This window comes from Mus musculus, chromosome 17, assembly GCF_000001635.26.
Source record: "Mus musculus strain C57BL/6J chromosome 17, GRCm38.p6 C57BL/6J".
Lineage (NCBI taxonomy): Eukaryota > Metazoa > Chordata > Mammalia > Rodentia > Muridae > Mus > Mus musculus.
In genome coordinates this window covers 20,945,454-20,967,656 of record NC_000083.6, presented here as the reverse complement: position 1 = coordinate 20,967,656, position 22,203 = coordinate 20,945,454, and the positions used below count along the sequence as shown (strand labels likewise).

The 22,203-nt window shown below is 44.5% G+C and overlaps 1 protein-coding gene across 1 annotated transcript; it reads right to left on the bottom strand.

The window, feature by feature from the left end:
- Positions 1 to 1,751: 1,751 nt before the first annotated feature.
- Ppp2r1a (protein phosphatase 2, regulatory subunit A, alpha) lies at positions 1,752 to 22,203 on the bottom strand. Its single transcript, NM_016891.3, has 15 exons — positions 22,074 to 22,203; positions 16,224 to 16,314; positions 12,942 to 13,042; positions 11,637 to 11,869; positions 10,805 to 10,952; positions 10,545 to 10,700; positions 8,823 to 8,937; positions 8,647 to 8,717; positions 8,134 to 8,268; positions 7,018 to 7,191; positions 6,644 to 6,704; positions 5,918 to 6,072; positions 4,941 to 5,083; positions 2,327 to 2,418; positions 1,752 to 2,202 (listed from the first exon to the last, which is right to left on the bottom strand). Exons 1-15 carry the CDS (start codon positions 22,149 to 22,151, stop codon positions 2,186 to 2,188), a joined length of 1,770 nt encoding a protein of 589 aa, NP_058587.1. The 5' UTR covers positions 22,152 to 22,203; the 3' UTR covers positions 1,752 to 2,185.

The following is a 22,203-nucleotide window of genomic DNA, read 5'->3' as shown; positions in this document are numbered from 1 at the left end:
AAGAAGATTCCAAGTTCTCTGGAATAGTTTGTACAAGGGGAAGGACTAGATTGTCAGACTGTGTACCCAGGTCTCACCCATTCTGGTACATGCTATAGCGTTTGAGGGAAGAACTGATAAAAATCAGTCACACAATGCCACACAGTTTCTGCCCATCCAGCTGAGTGAGACACTTCTCTCATGTTACTTCCCATGAGACTGTCCTTGGTAGACACTGTATCTCAAAGTCCCTTGTTTCTTTTTCAGGGGCTTTTGGCCTCCTACCTGCAGAGTCCAGCACAGCCTTGGTAGGGACAGAATGACATGGTTCCTGTCCCTAGGACAGGGCCAGCAGGTGTGGACCTCCACAAGTGTCAATGGCTGCTGTGGGCATGAGGTTTGTATAATAATGTACATATTTTCAAGTTCCTCCAAGGAATGTCCTGTTGATGTTAATGACTCCATGATAATCAAAGACAGCCTGAGTCCAGCAGGCAAAGGTGTAGCTAATGTCTCAGCAAAATGGTAAACATGGGGACCTTTGGGACACAGTCCTTACGGCTATGGAACTCAAGAAACTTGAGTTTGAAAATATGTAATTTCTCAACTATGCAAAAATATAAGGAAGCAATATAAATTGTATAAAGGGTTTCTCAGGTATAAAGGAACAGAGGTAGCTGCACTATGAGCCAACCTGTCAGAAGGATACCAAGGAAGGAAACAGAGATTTAGGGAGTGGTAATCAAAAGGAAAGATCCCACCCAGCTAAGTATTTTCTTGTTGTTTATACTTAAAAATGCAGGCAGATTCCTGAGGTCAGGGTCAGCCTGGGACAGAGCCAATCTAAATTTAGGTCTAGTCATGGTGGAAATGATAATCTCAGGATAAGGTTTCACCCAGCTAAATTTACAAAGACAGGCAGATCTCTGAATTCTTTTGCAAAAAAGGAGAAAAAAATAAATATATACTTGCTGTCCTTTGCTTAAAAGCCAAGGGACTACGGTCATGGAATGCTGATTCGTGGTATGTTCAAGAAAGAACCTGGAATAAATAACTGAGTTGATATGGAAATTTAAAATAATGGGCTTTTGGTCTGCATGATGAGCTAGCAGATTGTATAGCCCTGGCTGTCCTGGAACTCACTTTGTAGATCAGGCTGGCCTCGAACTCAGAAATCCGCCTGCCTCTGCCCTCCAGAACTTTTTTTATACTAAGAGCTGAGCTGTCTGTCTGGAGATTCTCTGGGAAACAAAAACAGCTCTTCTAAGAAATTTTTTAAACAGGATTTCTGATTTTGGTTGGAAAAATCTATGGAGAGAGAACATGGTGGTGCCTGGCTGGTTCTATCTTCATAAAGACTTCCTACAAAGCACTGGTGTAGGTGTGTGCGGAGACTTTTCACAGGGCCCTAACCAAATCTCCTGGTAGGCAGGCTTGGCCTGCAGAGCTACATATGGATTCACCACCCAAAGTGACGGCACAGGAAATGGGGAGCTCCACACACACTCACAGGTGCTATCTCAGTTATGCGGTCCAAATCTGAGAACTCTGCTCTGCCAGTGCCTGAAAACCTGAACTGCATCACAGGACATTGCCCTGAGCAGTCTCTGGATACTGCTGTGTCTCCTGCTGCCCTCCTGCTGGATCCCAAGTGCACGCTCTTGTGATAGCAGGAGTGACATCTGCAGGAAGGTCTCCTCAGAGAAAGCAAAGAACAAGCCACAAGGCAGTGGGCTTTCCTCCATTCCGATTACTAAGACTAGAGAACCAAGTATTTCTACACCTTTATTTCTCCGTGTACAGTAGGGAAAGGAATAAAATAAAAATGGCACAATTGACACACAAAAAACATGGTTGGGGTTGGGAAAGGGTGGTGGTAAGTAGATGGGGGAGGGGTCCCCATTACAGCAGCAAAAGCCAGTGACCTAGGATGCTCCCATCTCTCCCAATATGGGCAGGAACAACCAGCCCTTCTTTTCAGGCTGCTGTCCTGCAACAACTTGTACTGCTCCAGCCCCTTGGGAGGTGGACAGAGAAGTCTTCCCAGGCTACAGAGGAGGAACCGAACCGTGCTGGGGGAGGAGCCTGGGGTCAGACCATGCACAGGGAGTGACAGTCATTTGCCCCCACCACCTCCCTAAGGGAGGTAACTTTGTGGGGGTTGGAGGGTGGACACCAGAGGCCGGCAATGCTTCTTCTTCCAGCATCAGGCAAGAGAGAGAACTGGGGAAACAAGAACAATACGCCTCAGAACCACACCACATTCTCCAACCACATTTCTGAGTGCTGCCCCATTCCCCGGAGCCCTCACCCTTCTGCCAGAGGCTCTACACTCTCAGGCCCTTACCAGTCAGAGCCTCCTGGGCAAAGTACTTGACATCCACATCCTGGTCCTGGGTCAGCTTCTCCAGGATGGGCTTGACTTCACTCTGCAGGGTGCTGGAAAGTGAAGGGAAAAGAAGATAGTGAGATAGTCTTGCCTTGGATGGATGGATGTGTGTGTGTGTGTGTGTGTGTGTGTTCGGGGGTGGGTGGGGTGGAGGAGTTGTGCCCACAGGTAGAAAGAGGGCTCCGGTGAAGGTAAGTATCAAGACAGGAACACACCAAATCATAAGGCAGAGTATAGAACATGAACACACAAAGCATACACATGGAAAATTCCTGATCTCTAGGCTTGTAATCAAATAGTTAAGCAGGGAAAGCTCTTGGGTTAGCACAGGACATGAGCAAGTCTGACAAAGTAGAGCCCACAGGCCTTGAAGCTGAGCAAAAAGATTCCTTTAGTGACTGAATCCATGTTCACTGAGGTATTGTATACTTAGTATGAATACAAAAATATATCACTCTAGATTCTTGCTCAGATAAGCCAAGACTACAAGACAAGGCCAGTAAGTGGCAAGATGATCAAAGGCTTCTTGGTTTTAAGGGGCCTAGAAGTGGCATATACTCTTTATGTAAGGAGACATGGAGGAATATGCCTATCCTGTAAGGAAGGAAGACAGACCTTGGAGAGAAAGGCTGTGGAGCAACTATGAGACACACAGGCATCAAATGTTGGCAGACCGCTCCTCTATCCTCCATATAACCACTGTCTTCATTTCTACCTCCTAGAGTTATGCTTTTGTTGTTATTTGCTTGCTTGCTTTGTTACTTTTTGGGAAGCAGGTCTTTCTATATAACTTTATGTTATCTCAAGCTACATATCCCATCCTGGTCTACAACTCGACCCTCAAGCATCAACCACCAGAGTGTGCTGGGAATTCAGCAGCTGCCTACCACTGTGCCTAGCATTTTGACTTTTTCCCTCGAATATTCTTTCTGCCCCCCAACCCCCCCCACCCCGCACTCTTTGCATTCCTCTTCCCTGCTGTGTGTGTGTGTGTGTGTGTTTGTGTGTGTGCGCCCAGGCACATGTGCATGTGAATGGACACCATCTGTATGTCTTCAGAAGCCCGAGATGGGAACTAGAATTAAAAGCATGAGTGATCTTAAGTACACATGATGTGAGATAAGTCCAGGCCCTCTCAAGAGAAGCTAGTGCTCTTAACCCCTGAACCATTATCTCTCCAGACCCATATTAACTATTTTAACTCATACTCTGTACCAGCATTTGGATTATTCTTTCTTATGATTATAATATATAAGCCCACCACATTTTCAAGGGGTTGAGGGGGTAGCAACACTGAGTACTGTCTAAAAGCAAGGGCTGGATTAGGGTCTACATCTAGCTAGCTGGATCCTTCCAGTTAAAATGCTCATCCTATCTGCACTACAATTCCCATAGCACGATGTTCAGCCGAGTATTTCAGCTGTAACCTGTGCTATGTTAACAGCGTACACTGCAGAGCACCTAGTCGATGTCCTCACTGAGCATGTGAAGACAGTACTTTTAAACTGAAACAAAAGCACAAGTTACCTCATTCTCATATTTTCACATATATTAATTTTGACTACCTTCCTTCCTCCCCTCTCTCAACCCTACTTGTAGCTCTCATCTTCCCATACTCCCACTTGAATGTCATATGCCATACTTTCCTCTATGTCTTCTTCCCATGTGTATCATGGGAATTCTTTATCTTCCTATATATAGGATACTAGAGGAGTTCTTTATATAGAAACATCTCCACACTGTCAGGTTAGCCTTCTGATACACAGCTTTTCATTTTCTTGAGGGCCATCTTATCAATCACTTCTTTTGGCATCTTAGCAGGTTTATGTCCAACTCAAGACATGAAGACATTCTATATTTTCTACATGTTTTATTCATCATGCTGGTTCTAGCTCAAAAACTAATTTGTTTATGTAGAGGCAGAAATTCTGTTTGGGTTTATGTGGGCAACCAACTGATCCAGTCAGTTTTAGAAGACAGACACTTAGCCATCAAACTACAATGGTACCAGAGTGCTCTAGAAAATATTCTAGTGAGACATGAATATCCTGTCCCTGCCCCATGCTGTTTCTAAATTATGTGTCAGGTAGACTTGAGGTGCATAGTTTTGTTCTTTAGGATGTATGGGCTAGCCAAGCACTCTGCATTCCCAGGCCAGTTCCTACTAAAACTCTGCTGATATATAATGGCCTCAAATATAAGTACAGGGAATGAAGACTATATGTTTACCAAAGCTTCCTGTGGCAGTGCTTAATAGTTTCCCTAGAAATGTTAAGTATATTTCATTACATGTATTTTTTTTTTCTTCTTGTTTTTTGAGACAAGGTTTCTCTCTATAGCTCTGGCTGTCCTGGAACTCATTCTGTAGACCAGGCTGGCCTCGAACTCAGAAATCCACCTGCCTCTGCCTTTCTTTTTTCATTGTACTCTAGAGAAATGAATTCTTATTCTAAAACAGAGAAGATAGACTTTGTGGAGAGGAAAGAACAGGCATGGGTCACAACGCATAAAGAAATCAGACCCTGAGTTCTGTCTTTAAATATCTAAGATGTTTAGAACCCCCAGACCTCACCTGTTATCAAGAATGGGTCCTATCTTCTGGAGTGACTTGGCCACATTGAAGCGGACATTGGCAACTGGGTCCCCTGCCATACGAAGAACTGTGGGCAGCATGTGCTTGGTGGTGATATCCTGTCCACAGACCTCAGACAACACCTGAAAACCAGTGAATGGCAGAAGTACAGTTATGCAAGGCTTACTGCTAAGTCCCCATATATCTTCTTCTGAATATGCTGCCTGAGTCATCATCAGGACCCAGGAGCAACATGGAAGGGTATGGGTCTAGAAGCATGACTGTGGGGAGTTCTAAAATCCCTAACACAGTCTTCACTGGGGATGTTTCAGACTTTATATCTGGACTTCCATCATTCTCAGCATTTGAGAGGTCTGGATTTCTATCCCCTGAAATGCCACCTTCATAACGGAATCTCGAAATTGTAGCAGAGGAAATAAGCAAAATGTTTACTTAAGATTGTTTCTAACCCATCTTTAGCTTCTAGCTTGTGTAGGATTTACATGTCACTAAACAGTATAAGAAGTAAAACACAACTAAAAATGAGTAGTAAGTATATTCTGACACAGAATCAGAACTGTTCTATGCTCTCTATTATTACATTATTTTTCACATCCTGTTGAAAACCACCATAAATCTCAAAAGATGAGAAAACCAAACTACTAACTGGTTAGGTCCTATGATGTGTGACAGAAGCATGTGTTCTCCTTCCCAACCAGTAGAGGTGCACAGAATATGAGGCTGCTGCTCTCATACAGAAGCCTCCCAAACTTGGATCTCTCACCATGCAATCTTGGCCCTGTAGAGACCCGATCAAATACTGCAGATTCAAGCATTAGCCTGCAGTCCTCAGAAACTTATCCTTAGTCATGTTTCTATTCCCAAGCCAAACATCTGGGTAGACAAAGGGTCTTCCTCCACCTTCACATCAGCAGCACTCCCGTTCCCTGGGATCTATAGGCAGTTGGGGTGCTCACATTGATGCAGAAGAGTGTAGTCATTCGGTGCAGGTAGTTAGGGTCTCCAGACATGGCTAAGACCTTGGGGATGATAGTGGCATGGGCCCACTCCTTCCCGAACTTCTCTACTAATTTCTTAAGGTTGCTGGTGGCAGCCTCACGGATAGCATAGACTGCAATGGAGACAGAGCAAGGGAGGTGATTCAAGATGAAGGACTGAGCAGGAGGGCATTAACAGCTACACACATATCAGCAAATTCAGCAAAAACAGAAAATAGCACTTGCTATGTTAACCTAGTTTCTCTTTCTCATACAGCACCTTTTGGCCACCTACAGAGGCAGGCACCATTTGCCTCATTATTCAGAAGGATTGATGGTTGAGGCTCTGCTAATGTAAATTACACTTTAATACATACTAATTAAAACTGGTAGAAAAAAAAACAGTAAATTTTTTAACCCCATTAATAAAAAACAAATAATGTGTTTCACAAGGGCTGAGAGGCCATGGTAAGAAGTCTTCATGTTTTGGAATGAGCGTAAAGATAGAAGATGGGAAGACACTTGGTATGTTTCAGCAGACTAAGGATTCAAACTCAGGTCTTCTGCATCCACCCATAACCTCAACCCCAATCTACACTATGGCTTCTTAACAGCAACATGTAAGCACTGACAGCAGAAGAATGTCCTAATTATCTTTCTGTCTTTGGGGTTAACCTATCCTGCTGTGTTGCTGGGGGAACTTACCATGATCCACTAGCCAGGCCATACACAAAGAGTTTAGTTTCTCATCAAAAAATTCCACACCCTGCGGGGAAAAAAGATTGGTAAGGATTTGAGGGGTGAGAGGAAGGATGGAAGGGAGGGCCTGGTCCCAGAGAATCATGCAATTCTCAACCCCACCTGATCTGCTAAGTGTTCTTGTTCTGAATGAACCCCACTCATCTGCTAAGAGTCTAATTTCAGAGTAGAGTCCTCTCTGCATGGGCAGCTGTCACTGCCTACAAGAGGTATCTCCAAGTCCCTTGTTACAGCAACACAGCCCTGGTACTGGGGATAGGACTGGACCCTATACTCTTATCACTTCAGGACCAGCAAAACCTGGATGGATCCTCACTCACAAGCTGTCCAGCCAGCAGAGGCATGTATTCAATGATGGCCAGCCGCACTCGCCACTTGGCATCTTCAGCTAGTTCCACGATGGCAGGAAGCAGGGACTGAGAGAGCTGCCTGATGCCAATCACCTCGTTCACACAATCCAGGTTGGAGATGATATTCAGTCGGACTTCAGGACACTTGGAAAGAAAATAGGAAGGTTGAGAGAACATACTACATACAGCAACCCTAGAAGGCTGAGAGGAGCAGGCAAGAGCTCTTTCTGGGTATTGTCCTATAACACAAAATATCCACCTCGTCTCAAGAGTAGCTGAGGCTCTGCAACGTGAAATGGGAGCACTTGATAAACTGAAAGAAGTACCTAGTGTCTGGAACACAAAGGAGTGAATATGTTGGGAATATTTTCTATCATTCTCACTTCTCACTGACACAGAATCCCAGACCTTTGGACATGATTTCTTGAGTAGGAACAGCCTATGAGTCATGGGGACAAATCTGCATTCACCACCGTAGAAGAAGCCACAGTATAATCTACCAAAGTGCTCCATTAAAGAATGCCAATGGATAGCATCCCACTAGTCTGGCTTCCCAGGATCTCTGGCCATCTCTCCTATCTCTCACTAACACTGGCTATATTTTCCTAACAGAAAGATCTCTTGCAGCTGCAGCACTTGCCTACAGATTCAAATCCAATTCCCTAAACTGTTACTACAGTGCACAGGCAAGTATGGTGACCAGACTGGCTATGGCCAACAGAGCATGTAGAAGACACAAGCTAGAGCTATTTCAGTGGAAACATGAAGCTTTAAACTATGGCGCACTTCTCCCAGTACCTAGTTTCTGAGTTGAATTATGGGACAATTTATCCATCTGTCCTCTCTACTGGCACATTCTATAGATCCCTAAAGATCACCATTGTCTTGGTCTTTGTTCAACACTCAGGGAACGGATGAGTACAAAATTAAAGGCACATGAGGCATGTCTGACAAGAACGAGTGAACAAGCAGACACTTTTGCCTGTCATCAACTTATCAAAGCAGAGAGTGTAGAGTGTGGTGCCAAACTTTTAAAATACTTTTGGATAATTTGATTGACTTTGAAAACCTTCCTGCCACTCTTACCTCATCCTTCAGCTGAGCCAAGAACAGGGGCAAGAGGTGTTCGATGGTGTTGTCTTTGCCCAGAATGGGAGAGAGGCCCATGATGACTGAAGCCAGTGCTGACTTGACATGTTGGTTGGCATCTGACACAAGCTCCTTCAGAAGAGAAGGAAGGAGGGAGCCAAGGTCAGAAAAATCCCCTTTAATGATAACTGGCCACATAGACAGTAGCCCCAATTCTAAGACCACAGTCTTCTGCTTTTCATAGGCAGGGCATCTCAGGGCTGCACTACATTTAAAGAGATGGTTATGTGAGCCCCGATCCTGGGGCCACTGCCCTATTCCCCAAAACTCTGTGGATAAGGGAACTCTGGTCTCTGAGCAGTAAATACATCCCTTAGATCTGAGGGTCAGTTTCAACCTTCAGATTTTGCCTACAGCCTAATCCATGACTGTTAAACAGTTACAGTATCTCAAAAGGCCTTGGATCTGATTGTATCTAAAACCAAATCCTACAACCAAATACTCTATTACCTTGATGCAGGGCAAGATCTGAGTCATGATCACATTCTCCCGGCAGTCAGCTGAGAGATTTTCACAGAACTCTGTGGGCAGGGAGAGGAAGGTATTAGTGAGATTTGATGCTCTGGGCCCATTTCTGCCTCTTAGAAATCCACCCATCTAGTTGTGTTCTGGTTGTCAGCACCAACCTTTGACCTTGTGGGAGGCTGCGGCCCTCACCTCGGCCTCACAGTCCTTCATCAGGTTCTGGAAGGCAGGCACCAGATCTGTCTTGGTGATCTCAGGCCCCACTGCTTTCTGGAGCTGTACAATAGAGAAGAGAAGCAGAACTGAAGAGTCTGGCAATCACTCAGGGCTAAAGAGGCAAAAATGGAGATGAAAGCACCAGAATAAGGTTAGGACGCAGCACAAGGGACATAGTTCCAGCATGATGACACGACCAACAAGTGAAGTCGTCACGTCTCTGATGACTTCTTCAGAAACAGAATGAGGGTTACAGGACATTCTGCACAGTATGTTTTCCATTTATTGCCCAGGTTATATGAGGTTGGATTTCTTACTACCTAAACACAGTAAGTGGTCCCTGATTTCATCTAACATGAAAATATGTAAACATAACTGAATTTTATTAAAATTGTTACAAGAAGTTGGTATCATTTTTGCAATGAAAATGATTAAAAACAGTGAAGAGGAAAACACATGCCAGTAACAAGGATGTAGGAAAAGTATGTGGATGAGTTTGCTTCAACTTGGTTGTTGGAAGAACAGTTGAAAGCAGGATGACTCTACTACTAAAAGTAATGACGTAAACACCTTGCAGGGCCTTGTACTGTACTTATGAGCTGTGTGCTGTGGACAGACTATTATTTCCATATCCCATGACCCTGTCGTCCAAGTCACAGTGTCAGCCTACTTCTTCTACACGGCCAGATCTCAAACAACTTCACTAGACCCAGGAATACATTCCTTAGGGCTGAGTCTTCCATGAGAGAGCTCTTCTCCATCATTTCTGCTCCTCTGCTCACTGAATTTCAGCACCCAGCCATGAATGCTACTTCTTACTCAGTCTCTTATCGCCTACATCCTCTGCACAGGCTTATTGTTTTGCTCTAAGTATCACAGAGCCGTCAAGAGAAACAAAACACAAAATATTCCATTAGAACTAACTTTTAAAAAAAAAGATTTATTCATTATAAGTATGTGAGTATACTGTCACACTCTTCAGACACATCAGAGGAGGGCATTAGATTACGTTATACATGGTTGTGAGCAAACCTGTGGTTGCTAGGAATTAAACCCAGGACCCCTGGAAGATCAGTCCGTGCTCTTAACCTCTGAGCCTTCTCTCCAGCCCCCATCAGCACTTTCTATTGAAGCTGACTTTTAGCTTGCTCCTTGAAGACCAGGAATGTGTGCAATTAACTCACTCCAGAACCTCGACCAAGGACAATGCTCTTAACTACAGACTTGGGAATATGGCCAACAGGAGAGCACTTGCCTAACATGGTTAAAGAACTGGGTTCAACTCTCAGAATTAGCAAGAAGGGGGTGGTGGGGAGTACATGCTGTTGGCTAAGAACATTTGGATCTCAGCACAAACAGCATATATGTCCCTGCTCTGACTAGCTTGTGGTTGCTGCCACTATCACTGGGGCTGTGTCTTTCTTAGAGAGGTTATAAGTTTAGGGAAAATGCTTTCATGGAGTTGAAACTTGGCTTCAGAATCACTCTCAACACAGCGGTCTGATTTGAATCACCCACCCAGGACTGGCTCTGGGAGATCATTGGGTTTCTCTTTAAGACTCAGGACCGTACTATCCTTAAAATACAGTATGTCAGTTCCTGTATGTTGCTCCCTTCTCCCCTCAGAGAGCCTCAGTGTCCACACCTGTGGAACTATGGCAACCTACCTCTGTGAACTTGTCGGCCACCATGTAGCGAACACGCCAAGACTTGTCCTCAGCAGCCTGTCGCAAGGTGGGCATCACTAAGGCCTCCAGGTCCTCCTGTGGCAGAAGCTGGGCAATATTCACACATGCCTCCACTGCCAGCAGCCGCACCGAGTCCTAGGGAAAACAGCAGAGGGGTAGGGAAACACAGGCCCACTGAGTCTTAAGGGTGCACTCCCTTCTAAGCTTACTTGCATTGTGAAAGCTGACGACTGACTTACCTGCTCGTCAGAGGCCAGGTTAGAGAACATGGGAATGATCTCACTCTTGACATTGTCCAGCTCCAGTACCTTGGCAAATTCCCCCAGCTTGGAGGCAGCGGCCCGCCGCACCATGGGGGTGTCATCTGAGCACAGGTTCCGGAAGTACCTGGGATTGGATGGAGGTCCAGACTTAGAATCCTGGAAAGTCCTAACTGCTAGTGTCCCGGCACAGCACAGAGCACTGCTGGTTCTGCAGTAAATTCTGGTGCTGACAATGGTGACTTTGTATAACTCATGACTTCTCTGTCTTCTCAGCTCTATAAACTATTATACGGACCAATGGCAATAGCAAGTCCCCACACAGCTGATTTGACGTATCAGTCAAACAGTACAACACAGTACTAAGAACGGTTTAAAACTTGCCTTCCATTTCAGGAGCAATTGCCTCATTAAGAGATACATGGGAAACAATTGGAGACATGCAGCATGTGGTATGAAGTGACATCTCAGCAACTTCTGCTTAATAGTTATGAGCAACAAGGCAGTCAGCAAATGAGGGGTCTAAACCTGGAGCAGGCTGGAAATAATACCAGATACTATTTGTTATGCTGTATTCTGCTCCAAGCCCACAATGTGTAACTAATGGCAGGAATAAATTTCCATGAAGGCAGACCAGGCAAATTCACTGCTGAAGTACAGTGTCCAGTGATCACTGTGAAGGACAAGCCTCTTTGGAGAACTGAGGAGGGAGGAGGGAGTCATCAAGGACATTAGACATTAGGTCATGGAAGACCTAAAGGGGCTGAGGCTTAGAGGAAGGTTAGGTAAGGTGATGGGAGTGAGAACTTACTGTCGAAGTTCTGCCTTCACGGCACTGGATACTCGGGGGTAGCAAACTGAGAAGAGACCACAGGCCGAGGTGCGGGAGGTGAACCAGTCTCCACCCGCCAGCCGCTTTACCAGAGGCACAAAGTGAGCCTCTAGATCGGAAGGTGAGTGCTCATGAGAGATGGCCCGCAAGGATTCTACCGCCTTGTCTCGCACTACTGTCTCTTCCACTGTGGCCAGTGACTCAAGGGGTGGCTGTAATAAGAACACAAAGTTAGAAACCAGTGTTTTTCTCACTGTTTCCACTGTGGAACCCTACCTCATGGCCTGACTGGAGACTCCTCTGATCTCTCACCCAAATTCTTGGGATAACAAGCTTCCTATAAGAATCTCTCAGGAGGTCCATGTGTGTAGCTCTCAATGTACAGTAAACACTGATAATAGGGCTTCAATACCCATGAACTAGGCAAGGCTATTGCATTGCTCACCTTTTTATCACACCTTCTATGTGAATCTTGTAAAACAGTCTTAATACTGCCCTCATTAATCAAAGAGCAAGTATCAGAAGTACACAGGTTATGCAAATTGCCTAAGCTGCTAGCAGCCATGATTACTTGGCTCTCCTTTTCTACACAGCAGGACCTGTCAGGATCAGATTCTGTCTGTGTTCCCAGCTGTCATTCAACAGAGGTTGAATGGTAAGGTATGGTATGGTATGGTATGGTATGGTATGGTATGGTACCATACCATGCCATACGGGTCCTGGTGCAATCAAGCAGACAATCTTGACAATTCATCTGTGTCATTTACTAGGTAAGAGTCCCAGATGAGATGGTTTAACCTCCTGATATTCTATGTGGTTCATCCATCAAGTAAACCTTCCAAACCAAAATGGTAGATGACACATCTTACCCAACCATGACAATCACAACACCTAACTGTGAATACTTACTATAGACAAAGTATTGTTTGTGGGCATGTAGGTCAGTTATCAGAGGGGATTTTAGTGGCCTCCAATTTACACAGGCAGACAGAAAGATCTGTACTCTTCAGAGTCATACCAGTAAATAACAGAACCTTGCATGACCCAAACTCACAACCTACAGGTAGAGTGCTACTGAGTCCTAGTGTGGTTAAGTATGCAGAATGGAAGGCAAGTATAGATTAAATGACACTACTAACTTGAGTTAAAGTTACATCCAAAGGTGATTCATTCTGAGGTCCTATTTAGCCTTCCTAAATCCCGTTTCTTGGTGTCCATAGCAGAACCACCTCTCTAACCCCAAGGTGGAGGAGGAGATTAAGAGACTTCACAGCTTTCACTCACCAGCAGACAGTGCACATACTCAGGCCCTCCCACCAAAGTTGTGAAGGTTCCCAGCTGTTCAGCCAAGGCCAAGAGGACCTCATCTTCATCATAAATGGTATCTGTGAAACAAAGATCAAGTCCATTAAAAACTCAAGCACAACCCAAGCTTCCTCGATGTCAGCACCCCTATCTCCCAACCTGCCATTTCTCTCCACCATCTACCTGGTGAGCAGAGTAAGCCCAAGCCCCATATCTGCCTTTTCTGCCCCATGCTAGGTGTGGGATGGTAGCTGAGTAGCACAACTATTCTAATCCTAATTGTGGCTTCTTCTCAACAGGGACAAAAAAGAGCACATGTATGCAGCACAGGATGTTCAGTGGAGCTTTAAATATGCAGGAACTCACTTTCAGGAGCTATGTCTTCAGCCAAGAAGTTGTTTTCTACCCTTTTGGGCTTGGTTCAGATACTGCTTCTTGCAGATTCCAAGCACCTAGATTAGGTCAGATCCTTTTCCTGAACTCATTCTCTCCCCCTCCTACCACATTTACTAAGTACCCCTATCAGGAGCTTTGATCATCTGTGCCCAAGACTAGATTTGGCATGCTCCAGCTCCTGCCAGAACTAGAATGGCATGTGAATGAAATGACAGGGAAACTAAGCCTGCTGCCCAAACTCAAAGGCCTCTCTCTCAAGCCCTGCCTCTGCTGAGGAAAACGCTGACCTCATCTGCTGTTCATCAGCATTTTAGCATTCTCCACCTTGGACTTGCCAAGATGTAGCTAAGCAGAACAGCCTCAGGAGAAACCTAGACTAAGGCTACTGATACCTCAACCTCACACTTCCAGATTCAAGAACAGCAAAAACACAGCTGTTGAATATGCCCAGCCTGGGGCCTTTCCCTAGAAAACTACGTTTGTTGATTTTTTTCCTCAAGAAACTAGCTGAGGGGCTGAAGGGATGGCTCAGAGGTTAAGAACACTGACTGTTCTTCCATAGGTCCTGAGTTCAATTCCCAACAACCACATGTTGGCTCACAACCATCGGTATTGGAATTCAATGCCCTCTTCTGAAGAGAGTGACAGGGTACACACATAAAATAAATACATTTTAAAAATAAGCTGAATGTCCTATGGATATGAGCTCAGAGGTCTTCAGTTTGTGCTTGCTGAAACATTATCACTGGTCTAGAAATGTGTCTGCCACTTGTTCTAAACAGTGTCTGAGCTCAGAGCAGAAGAAATCTGACATTACTTAGAATTTAAGAGCTCTTTGGTTGCCCACACTTCCAGGCTCCCACAGTTCTTCCTATCTGGATTCTCTCTCTCTCTCTCTCTCTCTCTCTCTCTCTCTCTCTCTCTCTCTCTCCCTCCCTCCTTCCCTCCCTTCCTTGTTCTCTCTTCTCTCTCTCTCTCTCTCAAAAAAATTGCAATTTTTAAATAATACACCTGGAGAGTATTTTCCTACTTAGAGAACTGCAATAGTAACTCACACATACACTGTGATTTCTAACATTACAATAGAAGGAGAAGAGCAAGACAGGCCTAAACCATGGCCTTCTGGCTACAGGGGCTTTGTTCTCAGACATTACCTTGGCGACTGGCTTGCAACATCTGTGCCTCCCCTCACACACTCTGTCTATATACACACTGTTGCTGCATCTGACTCCCTCTGTATTTCAGCACCATGTCCACCTACAGGATTAAACCCAAGAGGCTCCATATGGTACAGAATGGCAGTAAAAGGCAACCCTAGGTGGCTCTCCTAGTGTCCCTATTCCTGATAGCCTTTTCATGCCACTTGCATTCCCTAGTCCTTTACATTGGTTATTCTCAGCTGCACAGCTCAATCCTCTCAGAATCACCCACAGCACTTACTATACATCTACACTTCTTGTAAAACAGCCTTTCAACTAATGAGCTGAGCACAAGTAGTGGAGGGCACTCCTGGGATAAGGTTATAGCAGCTCATTTCAAACCTAGGGCTAAATGGCTTTTCCCCTATACCAATTTTTCATGTAACTACTTATCACAACAGCCTGCTACTCCAACACTTGTCTCTGTGTCAGAATCCTAAATCTTTTGGCTCCCTCTTATAGTTCATCAAAGGAAGACACTTGGTTTGGTACCACATGCTAACGTCAGATGCAAATACCTACTCTTGAGACTATGTGTAGTCAGACCTGTAAACTTGTCATTAGCTGTAGCATGTGACAAAGCACTGAATCTCCACAGGTCTCAGCTACCCATGTATCAACTAGGCCTTGGCCTATCACTTCTTCCAGGTCATCTACAGGAGATTATCAAATACAAATCACTTCTGTCCGTAATAAATAGCACTTAGAATCTTTAGTTCCAACTCTTAAGTAGACACGAGTACAGCAGGAGTAACATGAGAATAATGACAGTGGAAATTTAGTAAGGTGGCTCCCACCATGGCCGCCACTGTACTAAGTACTTGGTGTGCACCTTTGTACAATGAACTTGGTAAGAGCTAATTGAGCCCACTTACCACATGCCTTGCCCTGTCCCTGGACCTTCACAGGAGCCTTAGTCTTCATTTAAGTTACAGAATCATGCTTGTCTTACCCATGAACCCTCTGAAGCAGATGGATGTGAAATATCTTGCCCAAAGTCATACCAAAGGAAGTCAGGAAAGCAGAGATGTGAAATCAGACTCCAATTCTGCACAATTAACTAACCCTGCTAACTATGGAGCCTAAATATAAAATCTCCTTTAGTCATGTCCAAACATAAAAATCTGATGGAAATTAGTCACTTCATCGTTCTATGCCTCAACTTCCTCACATACAGATCAGCAACAGTAGCATTCGATACTTTAAGGTGTTGCTGTGAGACTGAGATGAAAGGCACTGGAGATGGACATTTAAGAGTATAGGCACCATTCTAATATACACGCTAACTCAGTAGCACAAAACAGGAATCCAGTGGACAGTTGGCATGTGACAACTATGTAATAAAAGTTAATGATTATTGCTCTTTAATGCTCAAATCAACAACAAAAATTGGAGATTATCTTCATTCTAGAATGAAAAAAATAATCTGCTAAACTTATCTAAGGTCAACACTAACAATTGAAACTGTGATTCAAGCTAGGTTCGATTGCTTTGTCTTTCCAGATCATTCCCTTAGAAGACTACATTTAGGCTCCTGTAGAGTACTGCTCCATGCTACAGTGGCATAGGGAACACTTATAATGTATTAACTTACAGGGAGGAATCTTGATCACTTAGCAAAAAGCACCCACCTGTCCTCACTGCATTGGGTCCCAGGAATGCTTACCTGTAAGGAAGGGCAGGAGCTCACTTCTGGTCCGTTCAACCCCAAGGGCCAAGGCAATTGTGGAGAGCTTCTTGATACTATTGAGACGAAGCTAATGAAAGGACAAACAAAGGGAGGGAGAAAATTAGGGACTTTGTAGCCAGATGGCATTCCACAGTTCTGAAACCATTAGGACAATCCCTGAAAAAGTTGCTACTATACATAAAGATGCTTAGTGAACAACAGTAGATAGTAAAATCCAACTAGGCAATTCTGCGTTCCTAAAAGAAATATTTAACATTAGCAATGTTAGCAATGGAAGACAGAACTTCCCCTGGGTCTTTCCAAATTTAGACTAAAACAGGACTCTATTCCACCAACCCTTCCTCTCTGCTCCATTGCCCCACTACTACAGAGAACACTTGAGAGGTGGTTGCAGGAGAGCAGGAGGATTATAAATTCAAGGTCATCCTTGATTCCATACAAAGTTTTAGGCCAGCCTTAACTACAAGAAAACCTGTCTCAAGAAACAAACCAACAACCCAGGACTGGTGACTTTCAGTAGCAACAAGAACTAACAATCTAGCATTACCTTATGAACAAAACAGCTGTGCATAGTGGTGCACCCCTGTGACCTGAGCACTCAAAAGCCTGGGACAGAAAGATCCTTCAGTTTGAGACCAGCTTTAACTACATAGTAGTTAAAACCATCAAACCAGCACACCTTCCTGCTGCTCCTGTAAGTAACACTAATTAAGGTGACTGTAAGTAGAAAGAAGAGACAGACAGGCCAGTGACAGAGAGGATTGTGATTAAAATGTATCATGTAGATGCAGCAACATTTCACGATGAAACTATAATTAATATATGCCAATAAAAACAAAAGAGACTAGTATTAACAGTTCTAATCCCCCCAGTTCAGTGGGCTGACCTACAATATAAAGGTATATATACTCAGTTTCCATGTAAGCATGTGTTTTTGCTTATGTTTCTGGCTTGTAGCTTCCCCCTCACATAGACTGTAACAGCCAGAATGTCTCTTGCCACAGAAAGCCACATCTTCCCCATATCTTACTGTCCTATAGTAGCCATAAATGATGTATCCTGATTGTAAACTATAAATACCATTTCAGAATGGCATCTGTCACATACCCTAGAAGAATGAATGCTGCAGTGGCCAAGAAGAACCTTTCTATGTTTCTCTCACCCAGGCAATTACCAAATAGGGTATGTGGGGGTCTTGATTGACAGCCAGCTGGTAAAGAAGCATAAGACCTAAGGCTTGCAACTGGAATCTGAAGGTTGGGGGACATTCTTAGGGATGAGACCTCAACTGTGGGATCTCACATTCTCCATGTTACGGATCACTGGCTGGTGGGGGCTGCTGCAGAATCGAAAGCTCGTTTTCTAGTGAGAAAGTGCACAGAAATCTAATGCACTTTTTAGGATCATGGAGCTCTCTCAATTGTGGTATGAGAGCAGAGGAAAAAATAAGCAGTCTGTTCTTTCAACCACTGCATGTGCGGAACACACACCAGTCCTAACATCGTGTCTTTGTGAATGTGAAAGAGGATCTTTGCTAGTAGTGAGGGTGAGGATGAATCATCCTCAATGCAGAGTTGGTCCTAGACCCTATGAGAATCCTTGTAAGTAACAGAAATGGAGGTCATGTGGAAATGGAGGTCATGTGGAAATGGAGGAAGAGGTTGGGGTGGCATATCCACAAGGCAAAGAACATAAAGAACTGCCAACAGCTCCCTGAAGTTAAGAGAGATATACGGGGCAGATCTCCTTGGGAACCTCAGATGACCCAACCACACTGACACCTTGATTTCAGATTTTTGGTGTTTAGGACATTGAGAGGATGCATTTGCTGTTTTAACTCACCCTGCTTGTGAGTTAATACAGCAGCCAACTGTCTGGCTAACACACATAACTGGCCTGTCTCTAAGTATTTACATGCCAGGTTCTCACTTGATTGTCTCTACCCTATCAATGTATGTATGGTTATGCCTCTCCATTATACAAAACAGAGGCGCAGAAAAGAGACACTAAGCTAGAATAGCAGTGGCAGATGACTGCGACAACCTCCCTGTGTGTTTCTTTCTTTCCACCGGGTGCTTTTTTTTCTACCTAGCTCCAGAGCTGTGTCAAGAATGTAATGAGATCATTTTGTGAAGAAGACAATGCCTGAGAGATTAACAAACTCAATTCCCACAGGGAAACCCTTAGTGGAAGGAAAAAAGAGAACACAGAAGACTGAGGGAGAGGTAGGAAGAGGAATGGACTCTATCAGCTCCCTTTTCGGACCCCAGACAATTAGAAGATGTCTACAAAAGACCTTGATCTTAGAAAAGTATGGCTCTTACATCAGGGGATTTTGGGGGGTCTCTGGGCTCACAGACAATGCTGAGAATCTGATAAAATGCTATTATGAAACCTACCTGAGCACAGCTACAAAAGCCTGTATCCCCAGCACTTGGGAGGCTATGGTAGGGGCATTATGTGTTCCAGGTCAGCTGAGGTTACAAAACAATACCTTAACACAAAACAAAAATGTATATAGCAGTTTTCATTCCATGTCACCATGTTTTTGGAACAGTGGAAGGACCAAAGAGGAACCAAATCTCACTTTGGTAGTAAAAAGATCTCAAGTTAAAGTGCTATAAACGCTCTCCCCACCCCTAAGCCCCCCAAAATTTATTTTCACTCAAACTATAAAATGTGCAGAGAGCTACAGAAAGATAAAACAAAAACAAAAACAAAACAAAACAAACAAAAACCCCACAAATATAGCAAACACTCCCTAGATGCTGGCAGTTAGCCTGCAGGTGCTCAGTGCACTGCTGAGTATCCAGAAAAGAACATGTTCTTTAAATTGCTGGTAAATGTTCTCAGCTTCACAGGCCAGTCTCTAAATCACTCAACTTGGGCTCACAGCACAACAGCTGCAATGGGAAGGAACCACTAGGTAAACAAACAAACATGTCTTTTATTCCAGCAAAGCTTTACTTAATAAAGCTACTGGCATGGCTTTCACTCAAGCAAAACTTTACTTGCAAAAGCTGGCTGTGGATGGATATGGTACTAAGGCTGTCTTTTGCTGACCTGTATACTAGTTTTCAACATTCTTCCCTCAATTTCTTACATGCCTGTGCTCCTCTTCCATCTGAACTATGGGAAATGCATGGGCCAGGGTGACAACTGGTGAGCAGTGAGCAGCAGCCCTAAGGACAATGGATGGTATCAGGGAGCAACCACCATTCCATTCATAATCTTCATGCCAGCAATAATAGCATCATGGATCATCTATAAAGTGTTCCCTGTATACTCAGGTAGTTTATTCATACTCTGCTCTGAGGTTTTCTAGAAAAACCATATTAACAGGCGAGGATGCTGATGCAAAACAAGAAGCACTTGATAGAAAGCAGTGAGTTCCCAAGCAGAACCTAAGCAGTCTGACTATCTGCACCGTCACTGTGTCTAGGAGTAGGGGTCCTGAACACCACGCTTCCTGTCCATTTGTGGACAGTTCTTTCACTCTACTCTTTCTGTCAACAGTGTGCATTGTTTTGTTCAGGAAGATGGCACTGTGAATGTTGGAGTAAAGTGGCAGAAAGCTGTGTAGCCCTGTTGCCTAATTCAAGGCTATGCTGTCATGAGGTCATTTTCATCCAGCAAGACCTCTGACAGACTTCTGATCTCCAGAAACATAATAAAACTTTATGTTGTTGTATACTAAACTTATGGTGACTTGTTACAGGATCCTGACAAAATTGGCACACTGACCTAAGCTAGACAAGTTCCTTATTGTCTCTAGGTGAACATTTCATCCAACAGCTTCCCTCAACCTTAGCACTAAAATCTTTGTTTCCTACCTAAGAAAGATGTCCTATATACTGCAATCATGCTTAACAGCATTCATGACTTCAACCTACTAAAAGCAGCAACAATCTCCCAGTTGTGGCAACCAAACCATCCCTAGACATTACTAAACACCCTTGGAGCCAAAAAACTAGAACTATAGCCATTGCGCGCATACACACACACACACACACACACACACACACACACTCTCTCTCTCTCTCTATCTGGATTCATCTCCAACTTTTTAAACTTTACATCCTAGAAGGAGCCTCCCTCAACTAGCCTAATTCCTCACCCAACTGTCTAGAGGTTACACACTCTGCCCAGAATCTAATGGCTCCTTCAACAAGCAGGTACTGTTTCAAATTTCAACAAGACTTTCCCATGCTTACTCTACATTTCTTATTTTCTCCTTAAAATTTTCCATAGTCAACATAATGCCTATTTATCTGTGACCACTCACTAAAAGGTTAATTCCTTTAAGGCAAGTTTTGTTCTTTTGTTCTTCAACTATCCAAAATACCACTCTGAAGAAAGGCCCAGCAAACACTTGCTGATTCACTCTTTCAACATTGACAAGTCTCATTCTTTCTTACATGTGGTAATATGCAGATTTAGTTCTGTTTACCTGTTTCACATCTAGCCTTTGTACAGCAACCAGACTGCTTCTTTCTTGATACAGTGTCACCAGGCTAGCCTTGACACTGCCTTTGCCTCCTGAGTGCTGGGATTGCTAGCATGCATGCACCACTATACCAAGCTCTGGTCTCCTTTATGACCCAATAACATTCCTCATGCTTTGCATGTGTTTACAGAACATATGCAAATAAATTCATTCAGTATACCCAAAACCAGATTATTATTCCCATTTAACAGAAGAGAAACACAGACTGCCTGAGTCAATTTGCAAAAATTGCAAGATCCAGGAGTACAAATCCAGTCTTGCCAACAATGGAACCAGAGTCACACATAAATACGTAAGACTTAGAGGATAGGCCCAGGTTCAGGAAGGTGACTGAGTGCAGCATGAACAATTCTATATAAAAGGAAAAGCAGAGGGCTGTAGCACAGTGCCACAATAGCCACACCCCCAAAATAATTGCTAACATTTATAGAGCCTTTACATACAGCCAGTTTCATTTTACTACTTTTCCTCGGCCACCGAGGGAAACCAGGACTATTATTAGCCGCTATTTGTAGAAAACAGAAGCCAGGGGCGATGAAATAATGTGCACACAAGGTCATCCTCAGGTGAGAGGATGCGGCCTTGAGGTCTGACCTCTTTTTCAAATCCAAAGCAGTCCGACAACTCTGGGGTCCTGGCTCATTCTTCTCCCATGAACCAGAACTATCAACTCTCTTGGCAGGCCGGCTTGGGACCAGGTCGGAGAACAGGTGGGTCTGTGCACGTTACCCACCCCAGCTACGGCTAGTTAAATCTCAGGAGAGGATACTTTCACCGCCTCCTTCCTCCTCCTTCAGGAGAGCTAACCCAAAATACAAGGTGGAGGTCGGTGAAGAATGGACAGAAATCTCGGTATCAGTCCCCAATCCCAATATCAGTCCCCACTCCTTCCAGTTAAAACGAAAACATTAAAAGCAATGGGAACTCTACCCGGGTCGCCAGGACCCCTGAGGGTTTCTACTCAGCAGGTCACGCGCCCCCGCCGATTCTCTACAAAGAGCCATTCTGAGTCCGCCGCCAATCACCGACTGGCAGGCGGCAACAAGACCGCCACCCTATCTCGGGCCGCCCAGGCCCAGATCTGGGGCGGCCGCGCGCACTCAGGTAGGACCCTCGAGGCTTGCCCTCCGCTTGGCCGGGCACCCAATGAAGGCTGCCATCTCATCGAACCTTGCTATTAAGAAAGATGAGACCTGAATTCTGATTGGCTGCCGCTGCTTTCCGCCACTCCCGGAGAACCCGGAGCCATCGCTCCCACATTCCGCGAAGATCCCCGTCCCCGATCTCCCCCACACACTCTAACGGAAGGATCCCCGTACCTGAACGTCCTCATTGCGGAGTTCATCTATGAGCACCGCAATAGGATAGAGCGAATCGTCACCGTCGGCAGCTGCCATCTTGGCTCCCTGGCGTTTCTATCAGGCAGCAGCGAGCTCCAGGCGGAATCCG

Bases quoted from the DNA above. Each gene is read 5' to 3' on its own strand.
- Ppp2r1a (NM_016891.3), bottom strand. From the start codon at position 22,151: ATGGCAGCTGCCGACGGTGACGATTCGCTCTATCCTATTGCGGTGCTC. The intron at 10,701-10,804 runs GTAAGTCAGTCG...TGTTTTCCCTAG, and splicing joins ACCTGGCCTCTGACGAGCAG to GACTCGGTGCGGCTGCTGGC. The intron at 8,938-10,544 runs GTAGGTTGCCAT...TCTATTGTACAG, and splicing joins TGGCCGACAAGTTCACAGAG to CTCCAGAAAGCAGTGGGGCC.